The sequence below is a fragment of the Myotis myotis genome, unplaced genomic scaffold, assembly GCF_014108235.1.
Source record: "Myotis myotis isolate mMyoMyo1 unplaced genomic scaffold, mMyoMyo1.p scaffold_m19_p_1, whole genome shotgun sequence".
Taxonomy (NCBI): Eukaryota; Metazoa; Chordata; class Mammalia; order Chiroptera; family Vespertilionidae; genus Myotis; species Myotis myotis.
The window spans coordinates 56481677-56495583 of NW_023416313.1; the positions used below are offsets into that span (position 1 = coordinate 56481677).

The window sequence follows — 13907 nt, forward strand, 5'->3', positions numbered from 1 at the left end:
ATGCATAAAGTAGAAGCTTAATATGTACTTGCTGCAGAATGAAGCTATTACGTAAAAATTTATTAAATATAACTAGTAAAAGGAGTTGGAATTTGGACAGTTTTCTAAAATGGTGTCTTTCCCCCCCCTAAATACAATATATGTCATATCTAAAATTAAGTTACACAGTACGACTAATAAATAACTGCAATATAAAACAGATTTTAAAAATTTACAATGAAGATGTAATTGTGTTATTTTATCTTATAAATGAGCTAAGATTTCCTACCAATTAATATAAATACTTAGGGAAACATTTATGTTACACTCTTCTTGTTTCTCAGAAGGTCACCAACTTAGGGGAAAAAAACTGAGAATGCTTCCCTCAGTGCCTTCCTCTCCTTCTGGGATATGCCTGCCTCATGAGAACACGCACTCTCCTCTGCTCCGAGTGTGGCCTGCCACTGTCCAGTTCTTCTAGCAACTGGGTAGGTAAAAATAACTATTTCAAGGGTAAATTTAACCCTTTGTTGGACAGATCTAGTCTCCAATGTCAACTGTATTGGTATTAAGTAATGAGTAGAAAAGCTGTATACATGTAAATAGTTCCCTTTTTGACTCCTGATCTAGCTCTCATTTGGTTCTAAACTTGAGTATCCTTCCTCTAAAGCAGCGATTCTCAACCTGTGGGTCACGAACCCTCTGGGGGTTAAACAACCCTTTCACAGGGGTCATCTAAGACCACCGGGAAAACACATATATAATTACATATTGTTTTTGTGATTAATCACTATGCTTTAATTATGTTCAATTTGTAACAATGAAAATACATCCTGCATATCAGATATTTACATTACAACTCATAACAGTAGCAAAATTACAGTTATGAAGTAGCAACAAAAATAATTTTATGGTTGGGGGTCACCACAACATGAGGAACTGTGTTAAAGGGTCGCGGCATTAGGAAGCTTGAGAACCACTGCTCTAAAGCCAACAATTTAAAAAGTAAAGGTCATGCCCTAGCCCAGTGGTCGGCAAACGGCGGCTCGCGAGCCACATGCGGCTCTTTGGCCCCTTGAGTGTGGCTCTTCCACAAAATACCATGTGCGGGCGCGCACATACAGTGCGAAGTTGACTTAAAAACTTTAAGAAAAGTTTATTGCCGAAACCGGTTTGGCTCAGTGGATAGAGCGTCGGCCTGCGGACTGAAGGGTCCCAGGTTCGATTCCGGTCAAGGGCATGTACCTGGGTTGCGGGCACATCCCCAGTAGGAGATGTGCAGGAGGCAGCTGATCGATGTTTCTCTCTCATCGATGTTTCTAACTCTCTATCTCTCTCCCTTCCTCTCTGTGGAAAATCAATAAAATATATTAAAAAAAAAAAAAAAAAGAAAAGTTTATTAAGTTAATTTTAAGGGAACATTGTGGAGTGAAAGAAGATGTAGTGTTGAGGATTTGAGAAAGGTATGTTGAGATGGTTTGGACATATAGAGAGGATGAACGAAAAGAAATAGACGCAACAAGTATACAAGACGAGTGTGGATAGGAGAGTTGGAAGGGGTCGACCTCATCGAACGTACCTCAATTAAATTGAGGACATTTTTAGCAAAGGCCCGCCTAGGAGTACCCTAATTAAGTTAATAACAATGTACCTACCTATATAGTTTAAGTTTAAAAAATTTGGCTCTCAAAAGAAATTTCAGTCATTGTACTGTTGATATTTGGCTCTGTTGACTAATGAGTTTGCTGACCACTGCAAACTAGCCAATTTGGCTCAGTGAATAGAGTGTTAGACTGAAGGTCCTGGGCTTGATTCCAGTCAAGGGCATGTACCTCGGTTGCAGGCTCCATCCCCAGCCCTGGTCAGGCGCTTGCAGGAGGAAACCAATCGATGTGTCTCTCTCACATTAATATTTCTCTCTGTGTGTCTCTACCCCACCCTTCCACTCTCTGAAAATCCATGGCAAAAATATCCTTGGGTGAGGATTAACAACAGTAACAAAAAAGTAAAGGTCACCTGTGAGCGACTAAAAAAAAGACACTGTTTTCAACTTAGATATTTCTCAAATATAAAGGAGAAGTAAATTCAAAAACTAGGGGAGTCTCTAAAATAACAACTAATTAGCAAAGGTTATATTTTAAAATACACAATATAAAGTATAACATCTACCAAGGCATTTAATAATACAGTTAATTTTTAGACGATCAAAATACTGTATTTTAAAAAAATAAATTTAAACCAAGTATTTTTTTCTATAAGCTTCTGTTTGTGGGATTAAAAGTTAATTATTTTTAAGAATGCTGGATAAATATTATTCAGCTATTCTCAGACTGCATGATAACCTTTCAGTGGGAGAGAATCAGTGAGAGGGAGGACAGCAGTCTCCTTGCAGGACTGTGATGAAGATCGTAGGAGGCAGATGAAGAACCCAGCGTGAAACTGGCCCAGAAAAAGGACTCAACACATGTCATTTCTCAACCTGCGTCTCATAAAGGCAAAAACCACACACTGAAATAACACTGAGAACATTTTAAAAATAATTCTGGAGATAGATGCCCATGTCTAACAGGAAGATAGTTTATTTTAAAAATAGCATAAATCAAGCAAAGTCTCAAAAGTGAATAGTACCATTCCTATTTAGCAATCATGGCTATGAGCTCTACAGCCATAATGAGCATTTATCAAAGTTACCTCTTACTAATAGAGAATGTTCATGTCTAAATAGTCAAACATTAAATAAATATGGCTATATACTGCAAAATGTAGTGGATGTGATGGCTTATTTAAGGACACTTTTAGTTTAATGATGAATATCCAATGAATAATCTATATATATTTTTTAATTGGTCACAATTAAAATAACTTCCTATCTTTTCATTAGTTAAGAGAAAAGTGAGCCTTTGTGGTATTTAAATCACATTAGAGATGCAAGGCAAGGCATATACAGTGGGGCCTTGACTTACGAGTGTCCCGACTAACGAGTTTTTCGAGATATGAGCCGTCTCTCGGCCAATTTTTTGCTTTGAGTTGCGAGCTAAAATTCGGGTTATGAGCCAACTTCAGATACCCCACTGCTAGTTGGCGCAGCGAACGTCACAGTGAACGCCACAACATCAGCCCAGCATCCGTGTCTCACTCGTTCACTTTAAGATTTGACATACGAGTAATTTGAGTTACGAGCTCCATCACGGAACGAATTAAACTCGTAAGTCAAGGCCCCACTGTATATGTGTTTTTAATCAGCCAATTAAAAACTTTTGATTTGAAAGAATTTAAAGTTAATGAGACTTATGACAATTTAGAATGCAAGAGAACTAAGTCAAACAGTCTAACAGAGGATAATCACTAAAGCATCTAAAATCTACTCTTTAAAAGAAGAAATACCGGTACAATTATTCTCTCTTAATACTCACTTGACTTGACGGTAGAAACCTAACTAAAGAAACACATCAGATACATATGTAGGACATTACCTATTAATTTATGCTAATAGATAAAACTACAATTGGCCTAACTATTCTCAACTTATCACCTCTGTAAATGTTCATAAGTCTGAGAGAAGGGAATTACCTTAAACTACTCAGCAGCCAATAGTACATAAACTAAACTAAACTAAAAAAACTTCCAAGAACTGGTTCCAACCAAAATTAATGGCTGGTTACCTCAACAGGACTTGAAAAAAATGGTTTGGCCACAATCAGTTCTCTCTTCCAATTTCAAAAGAGCTATTTTAAATGTTTCCTCACCTCTCCTCACGTTCCTTCTCACCATCTTCTCCATCCATCATTCTTACCTCTTATTTCATAGATTAAAAAATGAACATTCTCTAATAAATATATTAATATTTCTATCCTCTAGTCCTATCCTATCCTACCTAACCCCATAGGTGGCATGTGAACTAGTCTCTCTCTTACTATGTTCCTTCCTTCTACTTACCAGGGCAGCAAAACCTCAACCCCAATAAATAGTGTATCTATCTGCCTTCTCTAACTTCTACAGGCTACTGAATGCCTGGAAAGAGAAAAATCACACACCAGCATGGATAAGATCCAGTACAAACTTATTATCTCCAACTTTCACTGGGCCCTCAATACTCTTTCATGTTCCTTTCCCACTATTTCTCATTCCCTTTCATTAATACGCCAAACCATCACAATTTCCTTAAGTCCCTTAGTCAACCTACTTCCTTAAGACTCTTAACAGCCCTAACCGAGTTGGCTCAGTGGATAGAGCATCCGCCTGCGGGCTGAAGGGTCCCGGGTTCGATTCTGATCAAGGGCATGTACCTTGGTTGCGGGCACATCCCCAGTGGGGGGTGTGCAGGAGGCAGCTGATCGATGCTCTCATCGATGTTTCTAACTCTCTGTCCCTCTCCCTTCCTCTTTGTAAAAAATCAATAAACTATATCTTAAAAAAAAAAAAGACTCTTAACAGACCACACATTCTGTTGATAACTACAGGAAACTGAGGTCATTAAGAAAGATCTTATTTAACTTCCCACTTACTCACACCCAACAGAATACACATGCTTTCCCATAGGATGAGCTCTTTTTCCAGCTGTAGGCTCAACCACCCAGCTGACTCCATGCTCTCCTACCTCAATTATTTCTTATTTCTCTTGAAAATTTACACATTTTCCCTTCCCTTCTCTTTATAAGTATGTCTGCATCTTTCCTACCTTTAAAAACAAGGCAAAACACTAGAAACATACAAGCAAACACTTTTTTACTCTCAAATTCACTTCCACCAATCTCTTCTCTTTTCTTTCAAATTTCTACAAGCCAAGTATATACTTACTGTCTTCTCATTCCCCATTCACTCACTCACTGCTTTCTGGTTTCACCATTCCAGTAACTTCCCAACTGGCAAATCTCAAGGCCTCATATTACTGAGTCTCGCTATTATGCATGATAGCGTTGTCTGCTCTCCTCCTGGCAACTTTTATCTCAAGTGCTATCACTACCCTCTCCTGATTCATTTTGTACTGCCACTGACCAGCACCTCTTCTATATCCTTTTTGGGCTCCCCTTCTTTCACCAAACATTCATATTATCCATGGTTCATCCTTTACTGCTATTTGTGCTGGCAGTATGAACCATGTGTAATCTCTCCTGTACCTTACCATGGTTTGCCAATTATTCCCAAAAATATGTGTCCAGCCAAATCCCTTCTAATTGTCTACTGAATATTTCTACCTGGGAAGCTCACAATTCATTTAGACTCCATGCTCCAAAATGAACCTATCCCCTAAACCAGTGATGGCGAACCTTTTGAGCTCGGCGTGTCAGCATTTTGAAAAACCCTAACTTAACTCTGGAGCTGTGTCACATATAGAATTTTTTTGATATTTGCAACCATAGTAAAACAAAGACATATTTTTGATATTTATCTTATATATTTAAATGCCATTTAACAAAGAAAAATCAACCAAAAAAATGAGTTCGCGTGTCACCTCTGACACGCATGTCATAGGTTCGCCATCACTGCCCTAAACCTTTCTTTCTCAGCTATTGGGAAAACATCCATCCAGTTTCTCAAATTAGAAACCTTGGAGAAAGCCTTGCCTTGGCCCCTTCTACTCTCTTATTCTATTGCTTACAATACTTTGATGGCTCTGCATGCCTCCAAGAAAAGTATTAGTTCTTACTAAAAGTATTAGCTCATGATATGCCTCCTATCAATCTTGACAGTCTTATTTTTTGCCCTTCCTTGACATAAAATCAGCTGGAAAAAGCCGAAGTGCCCATCACTAGATGAGTGGATAAAAAAGCTATGGTACATTTACACAATGAAATACTATGTGGCTATAAAAAAGAAGGCTCTCCTACCCTTTGTGACAATATGGATGACCTGGAAATTATTATGCTAAGCAAAATAAGCCAGTCAGAGAAAGACAAATATCGCATGATCTCACTTATGTAGAGAATCTAATCAACAAAATAAACTGACAAACAAAATACGGCCAGAGGCATGGAGGCATGGAACCTACTGACAGATCTCAGAGATGAGGGGGAGGGAGGGTAGGGAAGAGATTAACCAAAGAACATATATGCATATATGCATAACCCATGGACACAGACAATAGCATGGGGAAGGCCTGGGGTGGGGTGGGGGCTGGGTAGAGGGGTACAAAGGGAAGGAAAAATAACCATAATACATTTTTTTTAAAATCAACTCCTTGGACTGCTTATAGACAGTGGTACATATTAAAATATTTGTTGCTTTTTACCTTGACTCATCCTTTAACTTCTTACTTGAATTACATTCTTGGTTAAGTTATTCCTGTTAATACTAATCTGACTAATGCTTCTCTTTTAAAACTCAAGAATCACATCACATTCTTGAGGGAGACTTCCCTTCCTTGATCCCATCAGACTTTCAGATAACTCTCTTTCCAGGGTGCCACATTATCCTCCTGCATTTCTAACACCACCTTTCTTTGTTGCTGTGTTCTCTGTTTCTGTGCTGATCTCTTCTCCCACAGAATGTTATGCTCATCTTCCTCATTATACTTGAGCTTCACAAGATTAGACTGTTTTATCTCAGAAACTCCAGTGCATAGTACAATGTATGGCACAATGTTTATTTATACAATGTGTGTGTATATATATGTGTATGTATGTATGTGTATATGTGTGTGTATGTGTGTGTGTGTGTATATGTGTATTATGTATGTGTGTGTGTGTATGTATGTGTATATGTATATATAAAAGCCAAGTGACTGGAACGATGGAATGACCAGTCGCTATGACGCACACTGTGGTAGCTAACTGGCCCAATCGGGGCCCCAATTGCGCCTGCCCCCCCACCCAACCTCACACGGCCCCTCCCCCTGGCCGGCCCCACCCCCAACCCACCCCCCAATTTGGGGCGGGGCCAGCCAGCCAACATCTCATGGCCCCTACCCCCAGCCGGCCCACCCCTGATGGCCCCCCAACCCCAATCAGGGGCAGGGCCAGATGGTCAACTTCCTGCATCTCCTCCCCTCGCCGGCCCTGCCGAATCGGCCCCCATCAGGGTGGGTGGCTGGACCCTACCCATGCACAAATTCATGCACCGGGCCTCTAGTTTAACATAAATAGGTATCAAAGTGTAGACAACTATCACACCACAGCTGAAGCCTACTCTAATATGAAAGACAATACAAAGAAAAAAGTAATTTTTTAAGAAAATAACAATGTAAGAAGTTAAAGAAATTTTGAAAAAAATTTATTATTTTCAGAGGAATGAGAGAAGATACTGCACAATTTTAAAAGAATAGAAGAAAGTATTCAAGGAAATTAAAAATATAAAATAAGGTTAATCTAAAAGAGTTAGTTTAGGGCAAGGGAGAGAAATATAGGGAGACAGAGGGGAAAGGAGACCTGGGGAGGATATAAAAAGAAAGGGGAGGGGGGGAAGAGAGAGAGAGAGATGAGGAGGGAGGGAAACAGAGGCATACAGAGAAAGACAAAAATGGAGACAGTTATAGTATGAAGTCTGGGGAAAATAAGTTCTACAAGAGTGGAAGTAATGGTGGTATACTATAAGGTCCATCTGTGATCACTATTCACACCACATTCAGTCAGTATAAACACAAATACTGTTTAAACAAATGTATACTACATGAAAAGGACAAGGATGAGGGCAGCATGTACCAGTGAGTGTATGTATGCTTGTTATAGTTTGGAGGAATGGGGAATTTAAAAAAGCTAATTTTCATAATCCTCATTAGGAAGTTAATTAAGACTGAACAATCAAGAAACAAGCAGTAAAAGTATGTTGTTTAAAAGCTGAGAGAGCTAAAAGTGGCAGCAGCAATTAGCAGTGGAGAGCAGTGGGGCACCTATTAGCCTGCGGAACTGCTTGACTTTTTAACCTATGTACTTGTACACCTTTGGTAAAAACTTAAAAATTATTTTAAAAATCCCCATCAAGATTGCTGCATGTATCAACTTGATAAAATACAATAAAACACTAACTATTTAGACTCTCTAGGGCCTGTAACTATCTTCTTTCAATCTGATAGAAAACCGGCCAAACAAGAAAGAAAACTGAAATGATTCCTTAAAAGTGTACAGAGAGCACTTGGGCAATTGCACCATTTGGTGCAATAAAACCGTCACTTCAAAAATAATGGAAATAACAAATGAAAATTTACAATCTATCCCTCTTCCCAAACTCAACCATTAGAGGAACCTTTTACAAAATGCTCAGTTTTCCTTTTATATGTAAGAACTAAGTAGAGTTCATTTCACCAGGTCTCACATCAAGTCATACTACTTTATAGCAAACTGACAGGAAGAAAGGAAAACATCAAGCTTCTTAAAGACTTAACTCATTCTATCACTTTTCCTACCTGAGACTTATTATGACCTTAAGATTCTGGTGGTGCCACCCAGTCCTGGAAGACATGCTTGGCAGCCTGGACTCACCCTGTTAAACACTGGCAGCATCATGTACAGCTTCTCCTCTTGTTCCTTCTGAGTCATGTGCCGAGGAGGATGGCACAACTCAGTGAAGAGCCGGCGGAGGTGCATCAGTCCCAAGGCGTTGTCCTGCGGGCTGCACTCCTCCTGCCTTGGGCGCCCCATGATCCTCTTCACCATGTTCATCTTGGCGGGCTGGTGATCAACACTTGTAATCCTGCAGAAAGATGTTCACCAGAAACAGTCAAAATGCCATTGTTTGATCAGGTCAAGCATTCCTGCAGAGCTTATAACAAGTCAAAAAGTAGAAAATTCTGACTAAAATACTTTTTCTACTTCTTTAAAAAGAAAAAGTAGAAAGGCAAAGATAATTTTGATACACCTTCCTAAATGACAAATTAAAACTATGGCACTCAACTATCCTACAAGCTTTGACACAATTTGTATAAAATGTAACCCATTAAATGTAAAACATTAACTGGGCAAATGTTTCCAGTTAGTCATATCAAGTTCAAAAAAAAAGGATCACAGATCTTACTATTAATATGTTGCTGAATAACTAAATACTTGTAAAAAATTGAGGGAACAGAAAGTTCACCCTTACTTCAAAGCATCCAAACAAAGAACTCCATCCACACACACACAAAAAAAAACCATAGTTTTTCTATTTTTAATTTATATTTTTTTCTAGATAAAGGATTATACTTTGGTACCTGCTAAAGAGATTATTTTAGGTTATAGTTTGAAAATACATAAAACTTAACTAAAATGATATCCCCAATATATTCTACAAATCACATGACTGAAAATTATATAACGGAAGACCACTTTTTCAAACTGTGGCTTGAAGCCCTTTGGTAGGTCATGTTAATTCATTTGGTAGGTCATGATGAGTATTTTTTTAAAAATATATTTTATTGATTTTTTACAGAGAGGAAGGGAGAGGGATAGAGAGTTAGAAACATACATCAATGAGAAACATCAATCAGCTGCCTCCTGCACATCCCCTACTGGGGATGTGCCCGCAACCAAGGTACATGCCCTTGACCGGAATCGAACCTGGGGCCCTTCAGTACGCAGGCCAACGCTCTATGCACTGAGCCAAACCGGTTAGGGCCATAATGAGTATTTTTAAAATGAAATAAAAGATATTAGAGTACATATAGTAAGTACATATAACAAAAGATATTAGAGTACATAAATAACTATTTTTTAAGTAAGGGGGTTTTTGTGTGCACTACATCATAATATAAAATGTATCCCTGGCTAGAGCTGCAGTTAACCGACACTGGGTTAGAATATATACCAGAATCAATAATACTAAGCTTTCAGAAAGCACCATCAGCCCTTTTCAACCACCACTCACTGTGCCAGCAATTAGCTAACCTCATACACAAAAACAGGATATCTCACAAAAGGATTCAGGAAAGCTGGGAAGACATTCTGGATACACAGAATCTGGAAGAAAGGCAATTTGCTTTTTCATCTGTGGAAAAGCAGAAATAAACTGGATTCATTTTAAATCTTGCTACATAACCACATAAGCCAGTATGTCATTTATTTAAAAAATGAAAGACTGCTACAAGGCTAGAGCTTTTTGTACTAAACATCTGACTACTGATTTTTTAAAAAACTATAAGAAGAACTAGCATCTTAAACACATGCCCTTGAGAATTTTGAGTGACTCTGTATTGGGCTACAGGCATGGGCTTATGCATTGTAGCTGACTGCAACAGGAGGCCATGATGTAACTCATCACAGGTGAGGAGCAAAAAGACACACTCCGCTTACAGTTCTGCCAATGGCTTGTCTATGCTGAGCTACCGCTGTGCAAAAAGCACTTAATACACTCTAAGAGGTCCAATCTCAGGGAAGAATGCTTAGACACAAAGGCAAAGGCCAGGGGGCAGCTCTGAATTACAAAATGACAAACTAGTTAATCCAGTTCAAAGCTGTTCTTAGAAAATAAGCAAGTCCTCCAAATATAAATAAAAAGATTTCAAAAGTACATTCAAATAGCCTACTATGTGCTGGTGGGTGCAGTCCTAAAAATCCCCAGAACAAAAACAAAATTTGAAGTGAATTACATGTTTGTAAATTAGCTAACATTTTACATTATGCATAGCTCTGATCTTTTTCCTTAGCCTGTAGCCAGAGTTCATAATCTAGAGTGTGTGGTTAGGGATTAGGAGATTCACAATCCTCCGATTCTTTAAAAATGTTTTTCTAAGAGATCCCCAGCTTTCAAAGGAGTCTATATCATTAAAAAAAGAAAGTCAAGCATCACTCTATATGTAAAGACCTTCAAAAGCACTTTCAGACCATCTCCTTTGTTTCTCATTCCAACTTAAGCAAGTGTACAGAAGATAGGATTATTCTACCTTTAGGGGAGGCCAAAGACAAGAACAACTTGCTCAAAATTTCACAATGAAAGGGAATTGTATGAGAATCCAGACCTTTACCTTCTATTCAAGTGGCCTTCCCCAGTCTACTCATGTTTATGTGCTAACTTTAAATTACAGAATTCTTGGAAACTGTGACTCTAGTATATTTATTATTTAGTACCAAGTAGCAATTAGAATGTGAAAGAAATCTTTTTGATTTTTCAGAATATGCATTAAAATAATCAGCTTTCGTCCCAGTAAAAAACAAAACAAAAACATGATCACATATTGACAAACACTGACTAAATGTAATCAAGCTATTGCACCATCGTTATTTAATATTTATCAGATACAAAAGGATAGGTATCAATTAGCTAAAAGGGTTTACAGGTATTTCTCAATTACTCAGATAATCTCAGTGATAGAAAAAAAGATGCCTCCCTTTCTCCTAATTTACCAAGAAACACTTAAGCATACAAGCTTGATGAATCACTGCTTTGTCTGCACTTCAATGTTCATATTTAAAGTACTAGAGGCCCAGTGCATGAAAATTCATGCACTGGAGGGGGCGTGTCCCTCAGCCCGGCCTTTGCCCTCTGGCAGTCTGGAAGCCCTCAGGGGATGTCTGACTGACAGCTTAGACCTGCTCCCTGAGGGCCAATCAGGGGACAGCACTGGCTGGCGAGTGGCCAGCCACACCCGCCATTGCCCTGCTGCTGCTGCTGGTTGCTGCTACCCCCCTCCTCCATCGCCGTCCCCTCCCTCTGCCCGCTGGCATGTATTTTGGCCTGGCGCTGCCTGCTCACCGGCCCCGCCCCATGCCAACCAGTAGTTCCAGTTCGGTCGATTTGCATATTACACTTTTATTATATAAGATATTCAGACCAAGAACTACCATGTTTTAAATACTCTCCAGGAGTGAAAGACTAGGAAAAAAATAGGGACTTTTCAAAGCAGTAGAAACATGCCCATATAAGATCAGTAAATTCAGGTGAAAGGCTCTCAACCCTTGAATCTTGGGTTTCTCTCATCTGTAAAATCTTTTTTTCACAACTTTTGTGTAATGCATATATAAAATAACATCCTATCTAATAAAAGACAAAAGGGGTAATTAACTGTAACTCCACTACACTTCCCATTGGCTAATCAGGGCGATATGCAAATTAACTGCCAACAAAGATGGCGGCCGGCAGCCATGCAGCTGAAGCAAGCAGGAGGCTTGCTTGCTCCAGTGATGGAGGAAGCCAAGGTTCCCGGCCCGCAGCGGCCGGGCTCTGAGCTCTGAAAGCAACAAAGTTTCAATTACAGAAGCTAAACAAACCCCAGATACCTGCTTTCAGCTGGCCGCAGCCTCAGAGCTGGGAGCGCCAGTGACGGCAACAATGTTTCAATTATAGAAGGTAAATAAATCCCAGAATATAAAAAGAAAAAGAAAAAAAGGAGAGGCTGGGAGCTTCAGTTGCCGGCCAGCCTGAAAACGGCCCTCAGCCCCTCACCCAGACTGGCCAAGCACCCCAGTGGGGACCCCCACCCTGAAGGGGGTGTGACCAGCTGCAAACAGCCATCAGCCCCTCACCCAGGCTGGCCAGGCACCCCATCGGGACCCCCCACCCTGATCCGGGACACCCTTCAGGGCAAACCAGCTGGTCCCTGTGCATCAGGCCTCTGGCCTATATAGTAAAAGGGTAATATGAAAACTGACCCTAATAGCAGAAAGACTGGGAATGACTGGTCACTATGACACACAATGACCACCAGGGGGCAGACGCTCAATCCAGGAGCTGCCCCTTGGTGGTCAGTGCGCTCCTATAGAGGGAGCTCTGCTCAGCCACAAGCCAGGCTGATGGCTGCCAGTACAGCGGTGGTGGTGGGAGCCTCTCCTGCCTCCTCAGCAGCGCTAAGGATGTCTGACTACAGTTTAGGTCTGCTCCCCGCTGGCAAGTGGACATCCCCTGAGGCCTGCTGGACTGCCAGAGGGATGTCTGATTGCCATCTTAGGCCCAATCCCCTGGGGAGCAGGCCTAAGCCAGAAGGTGGTCATCCCCCGAGGGGTCCCAGACTGCGAGAGGGCACAGGCTGGGCTGAGGGACGCCCCCCCCCCTTCCAAGTGCACAAATTTTGTGCACCGGGCCTCTAGTCATTTCTATAAAGTGCCAAGCACATTAGTTGCATTCAATAATTTTTAAATTTCTTTTCTTCCTTCAGCTTGATCACAAAACATTTAATTCTTTTCATTTACATTTTTAGTAAGTAAGTAAGAGAAAGGAAACAACGTAAGCTCTTATGGTAGTATTATGTTTTAGAGACTTACAAAATGATAAAAAATTAAGGGGAAATTTATTTCTTAGTAGAATGGCCAATAAGAAGTTTCTAAAGCAATACAGAAGAGATATGCAAAATATAATAAGGAAAACAAATACAATGGTTAATTTTGTGGTAATGTTTTAAGGGGTTTTCAAAATATTTATAAAGATTATTGTGTACGAGAACTCTATTTTGTTTCATAAGAGAAAATATTTGCACTGCCAACAGGAGGTTATTTAAATAGCAATGAGCCCAGGCAGTATTTCTTTTCTAATCTCTTGTGTTAATGCTTGAAAATCCAGACACTAACTATGCCCACCCAAAATCCTTTAATAGTTTACCACTATTTAAATTATAGAAGGGTATAAAACAATAGCTTAAATTTTTAAAACGTATTTGTCAAATAACTAGCAGTCTTTGAGTAGCACAGGTAAAAAATTTTCTAAGTACCTCCTTAATTTCACAAGAAAAAAAAAAGTCTAAGGAAAATCTTATACTTTCATCAAAAAACTATAAGTAATTGCTCAGGTTTTTTATTTTTCTTTAAACTTTCTGGGGGGAAATCCTATATTTTTCTTATACTACGGAGAGTAAAGGCAAAATTTCTTGAGCTTTTTAAGAATAAGGCAAAAATTTAGAGAGGCTCCCAATGACCTGGACATCTGACCCAGAAATCTACCATATACACTGGAAAAGAACTATAGACAGAGTCCTGAATTAGAATTTAAAATTTCTACCTGCTAAAGCATGATTTTTTGCCTTTCAAGAAGTCATTATCCAATTTAGCCTCATCTTTGAGATATTACAAGATTAGCCATCTCATTTATATTCC

General features: G+C 39.5%; 1 protein-coding gene across 10 annotated transcripts in view; it reads right to left on the minus strand.

The window, feature by feature from the left end:
* WDFY3 (WD repeat and FYVE domain containing 3) overlaps nucleotides 1-8604 on the minus strand; it is a 182118-nt gene extending 173514 nt beyond the window's left edge. For all 10 annotated transcript variants that reach the window (XM_036338502.1, XM_036338493.1, XM_036338472.1 and 7 more), the window contains exon 1: nucleotides 8394-8604. In XM_036338502.1, the coding sequence (XP_036194395.1) occupies nucleotides 8394-8573 (180 nt within the window). In that variant the 5' untranslated portion in view covers nucleotides 8574-8604. The remainder of the gene's footprint in view (nucleotides 1-8393) is intronic.
* Nucleotides 8605-13907: the final 5303 nt, after the last annotated feature.